The sequence below is a fragment of the Sinocyclocheilus rhinocerous genome, unplaced genomic scaffold (genome assembly GCF_001515625.1).
Source record: "Sinocyclocheilus rhinocerous isolate Xijiao unplaced genomic scaffold, SAMN03320098_v1.1 scaffold1386, whole genome shotgun sequence".
NCBI classification, from domain to species: Eukaryota; Metazoa; Chordata; class Actinopteri; order Cypriniformes; family Cyprinidae; genus Sinocyclocheilus; species Sinocyclocheilus rhinocerous.
Window position 1 is genome coordinate 1629636 of NW_015660628.1, and position 12784 is coordinate 1642419.

At 35.0% G+C, this 12784-nt stretch overlaps 2 protein-coding genes across 2 annotated transcripts in view; one reads left to right on the top strand and one right to left on the bottom strand.

The window, feature by feature from the left end:
• The window catches only part of LOC107725406 (polo-like kinase 1 (Drosophila)), a 5461-nt gene extending 1769 nt beyond the window's left edge, over positions 1–3692 (top strand). The window contains exons 3-11 of the mRNA XM_016534651.1: positions 68–212; positions 364–457; positions 759–981; positions 1141–1207; positions 1405–1505; positions 1719–1796; positions 2656–2810; positions 2924–3106; positions 3230–3692. Coding sequence (XP_016390137.1) covers positions 68–212; positions 364–457; positions 759–981; positions 1141–1207; positions 1405–1505; positions 1719–1796; positions 2656–2810; positions 2924–3106; positions 3230–3436 — 1253 coding nt within the window. The 3' untranslated portion in view covers positions 3437–3692. The remainder of the gene's footprint in view (positions 1–67; positions 213–363; positions 458–758; positions 982–1140; positions 1208–1404; positions 1506–1718; positions 1797–2655; positions 2811–2923; positions 3107–3229) is intronic.
• Positions 3693–4849: 1157 nt separating this feature from the next.
• The window catches only part of LOC107725381 (serine/threonine-protein kinase/endoribonuclease IRE1), a 14226-nt gene continuing 6291 nt past the window's right edge, over positions 4850–12784 (bottom strand). The window contains exons 11-22 of the mRNA XM_016534616.1: positions 12572–12699; positions 11674–11802; positions 11305–11524; positions 10917–11007; positions 10648–10837; positions 9340–9439; positions 8947–9146; positions 8644–8791; positions 8217–8344; positions 8021–8144; positions 7782–7849; positions 4850–6667 (exon numbers count right to left, since the gene is read on the bottom strand). Coding sequence (XP_016390102.1) covers positions 6497–6667; positions 7782–7849; positions 8021–8144; positions 8217–8344; positions 8644–8791; positions 8947–9146; positions 9340–9439; positions 10648–10837; positions 10917–11007; positions 11305–11524; positions 11674–11802; positions 12572–12699 — 1697 coding nt within the window. The 3' untranslated portion in view covers positions 4850–6496. The remainder of the gene's footprint in view (positions 6668–7781; positions 7850–8020; positions 8145–8216; positions 8345–8643; positions 8792–8946; positions 9147–9339; positions 9440–10647; positions 10838–10916; positions 11008–11304; positions 11525–11673; positions 11803–12571; positions 12700–12784) is intronic.

Sequence of the window (12784 nt, forward strand, 5' to 3'; positions counted from 1 at the left end):
TTTTTTTTTTCACCCTTGACCTTTTTTTTTTTAAAATCAAGACTATGTCCCATTTCTCTCTCTTTAGGTGACTTTGGTTTGGCCACTAAGATCGAGTTTGATGGAGAGCGAAAGAAGACCCTGTGTGGCACTCCAAACTACATTGCCCCAGAGGTGCTCTGCAAGAAAGGCCACAGCTTTGAAGTAGATGTATGGTCACTGGGATGCATTCTGTAAGTCCAATGTTAAATTAAACAACTATGGAAGCATTTGATGTAGATTTTCATAAAACACTATCTCTAATGGGAATCCATCCTTGCATAAGGATTAATTTTTATAACTGAGCATGTGCGATTGCTGATGGAGATGTAATATGCCCATCAGATATACACTGCTGGTTGGAAAGCCACCATTTGAGACATCCTGTCTGAAGGAGACCTACATCAGAATCAAGAAGAATGAGTACACTGTTCCTAGAGTATGTATCTGCGCATCAGGAGTTCACCTGTTGTACTTGGATGTTGGCATGAAATGAAAATCCTTTTTTGTAATCGATCTTTATTATGAATAATTTGTGTGCTTGGGTTTAAAAAAAAAAAAATTAAGCTTGTAATGTTTAATCTTTCTCCACTTTCATTTAATTGTGCTTAATAACATTTAGGTAGGTAACTTGCTAGATTTTGTACCTTCTATTGAATGTTTAAAGCAAACATAAATTGAATCTTGTCAGATTGTTGGCTTATTGCAATATGCTTTTTTTTTTTTTTTGTATTGTTTAGCATGTTAATCCAGTTGCTGCTGCTCTGATTCGTCGGATGCTGCACGCTGACCCTACACTCAGACCTTCTGTGTCCGAGCTGTTGGCTGATGAGTTTTTCACCTCCGGTTATGCGCCTCTGCGGCTGCCCACTTCCTGTCTCACTGTACCTCCCAGGTTCTCCATCGCCCCCTCCAGTCTGGATCCTGCCCTCCTTCGCAAACCCCTCTCATCACTTAATAAAGGTATATGTATAGATAAATCAATTTTTACAATGCTATCTTGTAATTCGGCACAGCTGTGTCGGATTTCAGTGTTTCCCGCCATTGAAAATCTTGTCCCTCAGAAATATTTCAAATTCAATTTCACTTTCAAGTCGCCTGTAATCTTTCTTCTGTGTACAGGAACAGATAGTCCTATTGAGAAAATGGGGAAAATGGAGCAGCCACAAAGGGAAGATCTTCAGCAAAGGTCAGTTTTATCTATGTAGATACTAGCACGCCGGTTTAGCACTAGTTTTTTTTTTAATATCTGGTTTTGAACATTCATTTGGCAAATAGTATCAAAACCATGATTTTAATTTAATTGTAAAAACTGACTTGCATCCCATATAAATTTAGGGTAATATATTTGTATTTAATGGGTTTTATCTACGTTGTTCTATACAGGGATGGAGCTGAACAACCTGAGTGTCATCTAAGTGACATGCTGCAGCAGCTGGCCAGCCTCAACACGGCCAGGCCATCTGAGAGAGACTTTATTAGACAAGGTAACCACATGGATTTTCTGCATCTTGCCAATGAAGTTTTGTTGCTGTATTTGAATGGAAATAGGAGTAGGAGCTACTGTAACAGCAAAAATCTATAAAACTGTACTTTGTGCATTTGTACATAAAGCCACAAAATTATGGTCAAGTGCTGATTGGTGTTCATGTTCAAACTATTGACAGGCACAATGCAATGATTTCTTTTTCCCTATATAGAGGAAGCAGAGGACCCTGCTTGTATTCCTATCTTCTGGATTAGTAAATGGGTCGACTACTCAGACAAATATGGCCTTGGTAAGACGCCATGCTGACACTGACATACTCAAGCCAATATCCAAAGTGGCATTTGTTAATGTTGCATTGAAATTTCATCAACTGGAAATATCCGCCCCCCACCCCATATAATTAGCATTTCTCCACTGATGCATTTTGGCTCTGTTAGTGTCTGTTTTGTGCACATAATGTGGATGATCTACAATAGGCAAACATGAAAGCAATGTGAACTCGCTTCACTTTTAAAAATTTGTTGAAATGAAGCAACTCATTGCTGAAGAACTTTACAGTGACTGGTGGAATTTATTATCCGAGATCACATTTCAATTACCCTAATTACTGAAACCTTTATTTTAGGTTTTTGGCTAAATGAAAACAGCGGTTTATAAATATAAAATCATTTTGGTGCATCCCGGTAATTTGTAGAGTTAGCTACTGCTAGCTGCAGTTTAGTTTAAAGATCCATCAGCCCTAAAGGAATGAGCAAAATCTTAAAGGCAGAGTAAGTGATTTCTGGTAGCCAACTTTAATATGCACTAAAATTGTTCAATCGAGGTGGGTAACTTCATTTGGTAAGAAAACATGCATAAACTGCAATAGAAACACTTTTTTTCTCAAGATAACATGCTCTGGGGTTCAAATTTATTATGTAGGGGGAAAAACGTCTGTCTTCCACGGTTGCAGCATGTTATTTTAATACTGATATTTTGTGCCAGTTTTCTTGAATATGCAGAATGGAAAAGGTGCTTTATTCACAAATGTTTTGTGATATCCCAATTATGTGCACAAATGTAATTTGTAGCTTTGGGTGATGCATGATACTACTTGCATGCTTTCCAAAAATATTGTCCATATGCTAATGTACTTTTCCCGTTCATAGGTTACCAGCTGTGTGATAACAGCGTAGGCGTTCTATTCAATGATTCCACGCGTTTGATCATGTACACTGATGGTGACAGTTTGCAGTATATCGACCGCAACTCTGCAGAATCCTACCTCAGTGTTCGCTCCTACCCTTCTGCACTCTCCAAAAAGGTCTGTGTGCCCTGGAAATAATACAACGAATGACTTTCATAATTCTCTGTTCCAGGGTTGCTAAAAACACACACACACACACACACATGCATTTTCTTTTTTTTTTGGTGTAGATTACACTCCTCAAGTACTTCAGGAATTACATGAGCGAGCACTTGCTGAAGGCCGGGGCGAACATAACGCCCCGTGATGGGGATGAACTGATCCGGTTGCCTTACCTGTGCCATTGGTTCCGCACAAAGAGCGCCATTGTGCTACACCTGAGCAATGGAACCGTGCAGATCAACTTCTTCCAGGTGAGAACCTACCATGTTTAAAATAGGTCAAGTACTTGATCTGGGTACTTGTGATGTCAAACAAAATACAGAAGTATCCAAACTGAAAGGGTGACCTCACCATTTTATCTTCGTGTCCTACAGGACCACACTAAGCTTATTTTGTGTCCCCTGATGGGCGCAGCGACGTACATCAATGAGAAGCGGGAGTTCTACACCTATAAGATGAGCTTAATTGAGGAGTTTGGGTGCTGTAAAGAGTTGGCCAGCCGTTTGCGCTACGCTCGCAACATGGTGGAGAAGCTCATGGCCTGCAAAAGCACCGCCACAGCCGCTACTTCTGCCCGTTAACCCACTGACGTCACAAATTGTATAGGTTTATGAGATTCCAGCAGTCAAACTTATCAGTTTTCTGGGTTCTACTCTATTACTTCCTCCTCTGGATCTGTTGTTTACTCCTATACTATCAGTTGTTTTTCTGGGTTGGGGAGTTTGTGACCATGCCAGCTCGCTGTATCATGTGAATGCTCTTGTACATGTTTTAATATTTTAGAACTTGTCTGTTTACCTTTTGACTGTTCTTTGTATAAAAGCTTTTGGACGTTAATCTTTTAATGTGTAAGAGAATATTTTAAACAAGTTGGTTTTCCAAAATAAAGATCTTTTTAGAGAAATTTCGATTATTAGATACTGTTGATGATAAATACAAGTTTATAATTATGAGTTTAATTAAAATTTAAGTGTCTTGAAAATAAGTGTTTAGTGTTTTAAATCTAACATGAAACCTTGCGATCTATCAGTCTTTTAATATTTCAATATTATCGGAATGGGGTCTACTTTTATTTCATGTTGAGTTTACCGTAATTTAATATGCTATACTGTTAGGGCTCAGTATTTTTTTTTCTTCTGTATAACATTATATAAACAAATTTTATATTATGAAAGATTTAGATTTTAAATAAATGCTGCTCTTTGGAAATTCATAAAAGAACCTTGGGAAAAGATCCCTTCCACAAAAATATTAAGCTGTAAAACAGTTTTCCATATTGATAAATGTTTCTTGATCAGCATATTAGAATGATTTCTGAAGGATCATGTGACTGAAGACTGGAGTAATGATGCTGAAAATTCAGCTTTGCATCACGGGAATAAATTACATTGTAAAATATATTCAAATAAAAAAAAGCTATTTTAAATTTATTTTAACTATTTCACAATATTACTGCTTTTGCTGTTTTTTGAAATGTAGCCTTGGTGAGCATAAGAGTCTTATACAAAATCATTTAAAAAATCTTAAAGGGGTCATATGATGCGATTTAAATTTTTCCTTTCTCTTTGGAGTGTTACAAGCTCTTGGTGCATAAAGAAGATCTGTAAAGTTGCAAAGGGCGTCACACGCTTGAGGTATTCGGCCAATCACAGCACACCTCGCTTTTTCAGACCGATGAGCTTTGTAAAAATCGACGCGTTTCAGAAATGCGGGGCATAGAGGAGAAACAATAATATACAGTATGTGGAAAATAATGTGTTTTTTTTACTTTAAACTGCATAAACACATTTCATTACACCAAATAATGTTCTGTTTAGCAGCATCATATGACCCCTTTAACACCAAACATATTGCATGTTTTCTATTACAGGAAGCATGTTACATTGTTAAGGCAGCATGTGCAAATAAGACAATGTTTGGGGGAAACCATGAGGAAGATTAAAGGAACTTGCTTCACTACATCTTAATGAAGTGTCACTTCATTATGTCCTCTTTGGTAGTTTTTATTTACATTGCCACTGCACATCATGAACAAATCTTGTTTTTGAGCTTTCCATTTGCATCAGTCACCAAGACCACTTGTATTAAGAGTAAAGCTGGCCATCACAAAGCTGACAAATGATTTAAACATTAAGTGCATTTACAACAGCTTACCACAACATAATGGATTAGATTCAACGGCTGAGAAAATGTAGAGAAATGCAATCAAATGCTTAAAGGTACAGTTTATTTAAGATTATATCACTGTCCAAAATGGTTTGCAGGGCAAAGTCAGTATAAAAAGGTTTCATTTTTAGGTTTAAAACATTTTTCATGTAGTTACGTGTGTTTGACTAGTAGTCTGTTGTAGATGCTGTAATAAAACGGCACAAAAAAGTACCATGGTACTACCACATTTAGTACACAGATAATGGTAATACCATTGTGTTTTTTAAAGTAACTTGAAATTAACACAGTATCCAGTGCCATGGAAATCCATAACAACATTAATCTGAAATTAGTATAAGAGTTTTTGATCTGTGCCACAAATAGTTTCAAAGATATTTTTGGCAAATATATTTAATCTTCACTGGGTAGAAAAACAAAGGCACTAGTATTTCCACATTCAATGAATATTTCCAGTGGCAAAAATCCTCAACACTTAATTTATAAAAATACATATTTTTTAAACTAGCAGTATAAAACTAGTGTACAGCAGGCTGTAAAACACTTCACAATATTTGGTTTTAAAGCTGTAACACTGAGAGATGAGGATGAAGCTGCAATGTGTGGTGGAGGATAAAAGATCCATAAGTGTAGCATGAAGCTGCAATTAAAACCACACAAAGCAAAATCAAAAGAAAAAATCCTGATCCCAATGTATCTGAATCACACAAATACATATACATGTACACGTGGTGTACAATATGACAGACAAACAAGTTTTTTTTAAGTCCACTAATTATCAAATATTGTCATATATCTGCAAATATCAGTGGATGTTTTGCTGGCTTTTATCATTCTTTAAGCATGTAACCTGGCTAAAGGAATAGTTCACCCAAAATGTATTTCATTATTTGTTTCTCGCACAAACGTATTGAATATGAATATCCTGCACAAGATTTTTTTTTCACCCCTTTTTGAAACTTTTGTGGTGAACTATCCCTTTAAGAAACCTTTATTATGTCTTTATTATGAAAATGCTTAACTTTCTACCTAATAAGAATATAAGTAGTCAGTTGGCGATTCAGTAATCTTGTGTGTTAAAAGTCAAAACTGACAGAAATGTAGAACACATGCCAAACTACTGGCTGATGTCAACTCGTCAGAAAATATGGCCTTTTTATTTCTTTGCTATTTGGTTGACATGATAAAACCAGCAGCAAACAATGGCAGCTCTGTAAAAGCCCATTAATAAAAGCCCACTCAGTAACTTGTTTGGTTAATCTAACCTATAAAACCTGTTTCTGTAAAAGCATAAAAAACTTTCAATTTCGTTCAGCAAGTCCAGTAGGATGTTTAGGAGAAAATTCTATAACGAAATGTGCTCACAGTTCTGAAGTACAGAGTTATACATTGACAGTGTTTAGTTGAGTCCTCAAGGATCTTACTTTTCCTCTCCAGTCCAGTGTAGGAACAAACAAGCATGTCTCTGTGGATGTTCAGTGGTGGTAGTATGGGTGAAAGAGTCTCTCAGGGGCACAGATGCTAAGCACTGAATGCGTGTGAAGCAGTAACCGGGGGAAACGGGAGGTAAAATATGCCACGAAGCCATCAGGGACTTCACCGAGAGCTGTCTGAACCTCTGGAGGGAGCTCATGATAATGATGTTTCTGTTGAAAAACATTACAAGATTTCTAAATTTTTATAGAAGGCTTCATATTCTATTCTATTCTATTCTATTACATTATAATTACGGTTCACGAGTCTGGGGGCAGTACCATTTTTTTTAAAAATAAATTAATACTTTTATTCTGCAAATTAAATTGAAGATGAAAATTCAGCTTTGCCGACAGAGGAATAAATGACATTTAAAAATATATTAAAATATAATAATTTGTTACAACATTTCTGTTTTTACTGTATTTTTTAAAATCAAATTAATGTAGCCTTGATGAGCATAAGAGACTTAAACATTAAAAACTTACCAACCCCAACTTTTAAATATTATATTATAATATATTAGAAAACATTATATTATGACCATTCAAAAGTTTGTTGTCACTAATTTTTTTAATTTTTTATTTGATACTTTTTTCAGCAAAGATGCATTCAATTGATTAAAGTGAAGGTGAAAATGATTTTTCATCATAGGAATTCATTACGTTTTCAAATATATTAAAGCAGTTCAACAGAAAACAGTTTTTTTTCATTGTAAAAATATTTCAAAATATTACAGTTTTTACTGTATGTTTGATGAAGTTTTTCAACTTTCAACAGTATTTTAAAAATCTTAAAGACTCCTTTTGAATGATAGTGTATATTATATTATATTATATTTAGTGCTGTCAAATGCTTAATCGCGATTAATCGCATCCAAAATAAAAGTTTTTGTTTCCATAATATATGTGTGTGTACTGTGTATATTTATTATGTATATATAAATACACAAACATGCATGTATATATTCAAGAAAAATATGATATATTTGTATATTAAATTTATTGATATATTATGTAAATATAAATATATACATGTACAGGTGCATCTCAATAAATTAGAATGTCGTGGAAAAGTTCGTTTATTTCAGTAATTCAACTCAAATTGTGAAACTCGTGTATTAAATAATTTCAATGCACACAGACTGAAGTAGTTTAAGTCTTTGGTTCTTTTAATTGTGATGATTTTGGCTCACATTTAACAAAGTGCAATATTAATAGTTTTTTTCAGAGATTACTCACTTTTGTATGCAAAACATTTTATATGTAAAAACACATAAACACTTACTTTATTTCTCAGTGCTCTAAGTAGGTCTCTCACAGAGTTTCCTTTATATGTGCGAAATTTTCTAAGATCTGCCAGATGGAAAAAGTTTTATATTAGACATGCAAATATATACAAACGAATAAGCATGAATTGAAACATTTTTCATTTCATACGCCTTAAAACATTCCACATTTTATTCAATGTTTCTATAAAATACAAATGTTACAGTATTTTTTGTAATGGTAATTGGCAGTGCTTACCAGCCTGCAGTGGGGCTGATATGTGCATCCTCCAGTTGGTTCTTACGACAGATCTGCCGGAGTTCTCCAGACGGGAAACTATAGCGCTGTCTGCCGGCTCCTTCTCTATTCTGTCACTGACATCCTAGAGCCAAAGAACAACTTCAGCACTGCACTTTCTCACTGGACCCTTTAATGAACACACACACACACACACCTGAAAGAACTGCAGTTGTTTCTCTGGGCTCCAGAAGAAGGGATGTTTGAGGACGGACGCTGCTGAAGGACGCGTTTCCGGTTCAGCACTGATCATCCGCTCAATCAGATCTCTGCCAATCACATCCTCTACAAACACCAAAACAGCCAGAAAAACTTTAAGAAGCTATTCAAATATGAGTTTTTCAGTGCATACACATAACTGATGAAATTTTAGATCTAATTTATGAATTGAAACCTATTAATCAGCCAAACCACATAGTTCTTAGTTGATGCTAAAAATTTAAAAATGGCCAAATAATATGGTTTTATTCTCCAAAAATAAACAATTTTCTACATTTATCTCCATGATAACATTGTCTACACAAAATCAGACACTTCTGAAGCAGAAAGTACACATACATTAATAAATTCATGCATGCACAAACCATGTATATCCTCCATAAAGTGGTCGAGGTTATAGACTCCAGAGAGGATATTAGCTTGACGCCGCAGAGTGTCACCAAACGGATGCTGTCCTTTGGACGTCACATAATAAAACACACATCCAGCCGAAAATATGTCCACTGCACTTGTCTAGAGACAAAAAAAAGAGGGGAAAGGAGACTTATAGGAAACTTATACAGAATATATCTTATTTAGTGAGATTTTAAAATTCAGTAGACCACAATATCTGTTTTTTAAACTGAACATGTGATGTGTGTGTTTGTATGCATGTCTACTGGACATACAGGGTTCCCTTTTGGAGCATTTATGAGTAATTCAGGGGCAATCCAGCCTTCGGTTCCTGGTATTCCAGAGCGTAGGCTGAAACTATGGCGACCGTCTGGAAGCTTCTTACACAAGCCGAAATCTGAGATCACCGCCCGGACTCGACCCAATGCCCCCGGGAGAGAGAGCAAAATATTCCGTGGCTTTAAATCCCTGTGAACTGAGTACGAGAGGGACACGTAATTACAAATGACGGTGGGTCCGTCTGCTTGCATGCATGTATGCCATCAACATCCAGGTACTCAACAGCAATTAATAAACATTAGTGCAATGCAATACTACCATGTGCATGTTTAAGAAGTTACAGGAAGGAAGTTATGATTAGAATCATTGCTATAGCAATAGTGACTCACCAATATTGAGGGAGTGCAGGTGACTCAGGCCACACATGGTCTGGTCCAGAAGGGACACTGGGTTAAAGTCTGAATAAGGACAGCTTGGGTCCTCCACATACTACATACAAAATAGAAAAACCCAATCAGGGTGCATGGAAACAAGTTATCAGTTATTATACAGCTGAAATTAGAGTTGGTTATACTAATATTAATATTATTAATGAATATTATTAATGAAAATGAATAACAAAATGATGTTATACAGTTAGAAAATAGAAAATACAGCACAGTACAGTAGGAATATTAATATTACTAATTCATAATCATAGTTTTTGTCTTGCTTTTTAGTAGAAATATCTAAATCCTTAAACCATCTTTAAAAATGAAAAATTGTGCATATTTGTCAGAGAATGCATCTTAAAATTTAAGCATAAATCTCACTCATTTTTTTATTATCTCAAACAAAAAATTTTAAAGTGTTTTTTGTTAACTCAAAGCTGAAATATAAATGTTGATGAAAAAAGAAAAACTTAAACTTAAAAAACTTTAATTAGAAATGTATTCAAAAGTATGTTAAAAAGTATTCAAATTACTAAAACTGAAACTAAAATAAAACCAATAAAAATTACAAACAAAATGACTAAAGCTTAAACTAAAATTAAAACTGAAAATATAAAAATAAAAGCTAATTGAACATATAATGGTTTATTAATAATTCTGAAATAACTTTTGAAAAATAATAACACTACATGGTTTCAATGCTGTTTTAAACACTTTTAAAAAGTGTTTTTGTTAATTGAAATACACCTGAAATAAAATAAAATATTAATTTTAGATGGAAAAACTATAAATACATTAATTAGAAATGTATTCAAAAGGATGTTAAGAAAGTTCAAATGACTAAAGCTAAAACTGAAATAAAATAAAGCTAAAAAGTATTAAAAAAAACTAATAAAAAGACAAATATACTAAAACTTTAAAATTAAAACTGAAAATATAAAAATAAAAGCTAATTCAACATATTAATAAATAGTATTCTATAATAGTATATTACTAATACTAAAATAATGTGTATATTATATTTTACTATGTTACATTAAACTATACTTTTTGTGCAACTAGCCTAACTCTGACTCTAAATGCACAAAGTTTGTTTTCGAACAGATTTCCTTGTCTGCCACCAATTGACTTTTAAATTCTAACTATACAATACTCATGTTACTGCCTCATGTAGATCGACTTCACAAATCACGATGAAACAGTGAAAAGGCAAACGAGTAACTTTCATGTTGTAACACGCATACACACACATTCACTGAAACACACCTGCTGGAGTGTAACAGCACACAGCTCTATGGCAATGTAAGTGAATTGTCTGTCCCGCTCTGTGCAGAAGTAACGGATGACATTGGGATGCTCGTCTGATTCACGGAGGAGCTGAACCTCTCGCTCTGCAAACTCCACACACTCCGGAAGAATACGCTTTACCGCCACACGCCGACCGTCAAAATGACCCCTGCATGTATAACACCAGTGATTTAAAGGTAAAGAACAACCAACCAACCAAACTATTATTACAATCCATAATAACCCACCGGAACACAAAGGTTCCCTCTGTCCCATGGCCCAGCACCTCGGCAGGACTGAAAGAGATTTTACCAACTTCCACAACGTCAGTCTGATCACCTGAAGAATATGAGTTAATCACAATTTAAAAAACACAAATATCATAAGGCTTAAATTATAGTGAACAACATATAGGTTTGTAAATGAAATAAAAAGCTAATTTAGATAAAAGAAAAAAAAAACAATAGGCCTCATTCATGAGATATAAGCAGAACTTAATCAGAAAATAATTCTTAAAAAATCATTTCTATAATCAGTTGTAAAAAGAATAGTTTGGATTTACACAGAAATTTGTTTTTGTGTTTCATGAATAAGGCTCAACAGTTGATATGGAGATAGATAGAATAGTTTCTGTACTCTGTGATTGGCCAGCTGTCGTTATTGGGGCGGAGTCTTTGCTTGAGAATGGCTGAGTTTGATTGGATGCAACAGAACTTGTCTTCTCTGAATGGCTGTTGTTGTTGTAAGATGAGGTTGAGGGCGGAGCACTTGGTTCTGCGTTAGCGCTCTGATTGGTCAACACTGGAAAATGGTTAGTGTCCACTGGCTCTTCAGATCTCTGGGATTTTTTAACAGGCTGATCAAAAAGAGAAAAACAAACCGTTTTTATGCCTGTTTATTTATATCACATACATACGTATATAAATATTATATACATATTTTTATTTATATACATATATGAATATGTATATTATAAATATTCAAAATACACTCTCTACTACAAACCCTTTTGTGTGTTAGCAGGAAGGCAATCCACGCTCCAAGCAGCAGTGTCACCACCAGCACGGTCATGGGGTCAGAGGTCAAAAAGTCTGGCAACACAGGGGAGGAGCTGTGCTTTGTTACCGGTGGCAACTATAAACACAAGATGACAAGTTTGTGCTTGGCTGTTCGTAACGCTTGCAATTTCATCATGCATGAGATTTTCAACGGTCTACATCCAATTATAAAGTTGCTATAGATGCCGTCTACCGAATCTCAATTTATTTAATTTTATTGAAGAATGTACAGTACAGCTCACAAATTGATGTTTGTTAATCTCCCACTTAGTTTAATACAGTACTTTCCTCAGTATAGTTTGCTACATGGAAACAGCCATTATAAAAAAAACAATCAATCACAATATCAAGGTGTCAGAGCTATGTAAGATTTTTTGTGAATAACACATCTCCTCTGCAAGTACTTAACCACCCCACACACTTAAACTAATGCACTTATGCATTTACACACACTCACAAAAAAAAACATTTTTCTCTGCATTTCTCCTCTATTCTAAACTGCTTCCTTATGTGGTTGTCAAATAAAACTGCCATTGCATATTACGAATATTGTTGGGTCCTTGATAAATTGTCTTTGTTTCTGTTTTGTAGGTTGCTCTGGATAAACGCGTCTGCTAAATGCATAAATGTTAATATGAATGTAAAGCATGGCAAAAGTTTCATAGATTACTTCTATGGTACTTTTATGTATAGATAACTTTATGGTATTATTACCTTTTTTGACATTCTATGAAAAATAGCAGTGTAAACATTATGCAAAATATCACTTTATGTGTTTTGACAAAAGAAATAACATAATGAAGGCTTTGAACAACATGAAGGTGAATAAATGGCATTGGACTCACTGGGTGAGAGGGAGAACGGAAAGAAGAACCAGAACCTCGGGGTGGGATGACATCACCAGAGCGCTGCAGGTTCTCTGGGAAATCTCTCAACATGGTGGTGTGAGCCAAAGGAGGCACTTCATGATGACCTACTCACACACACACACACACACACACACACACACACACACACACAGATAAAGCTACACATGCAGAAATATAATACAGTCTTTA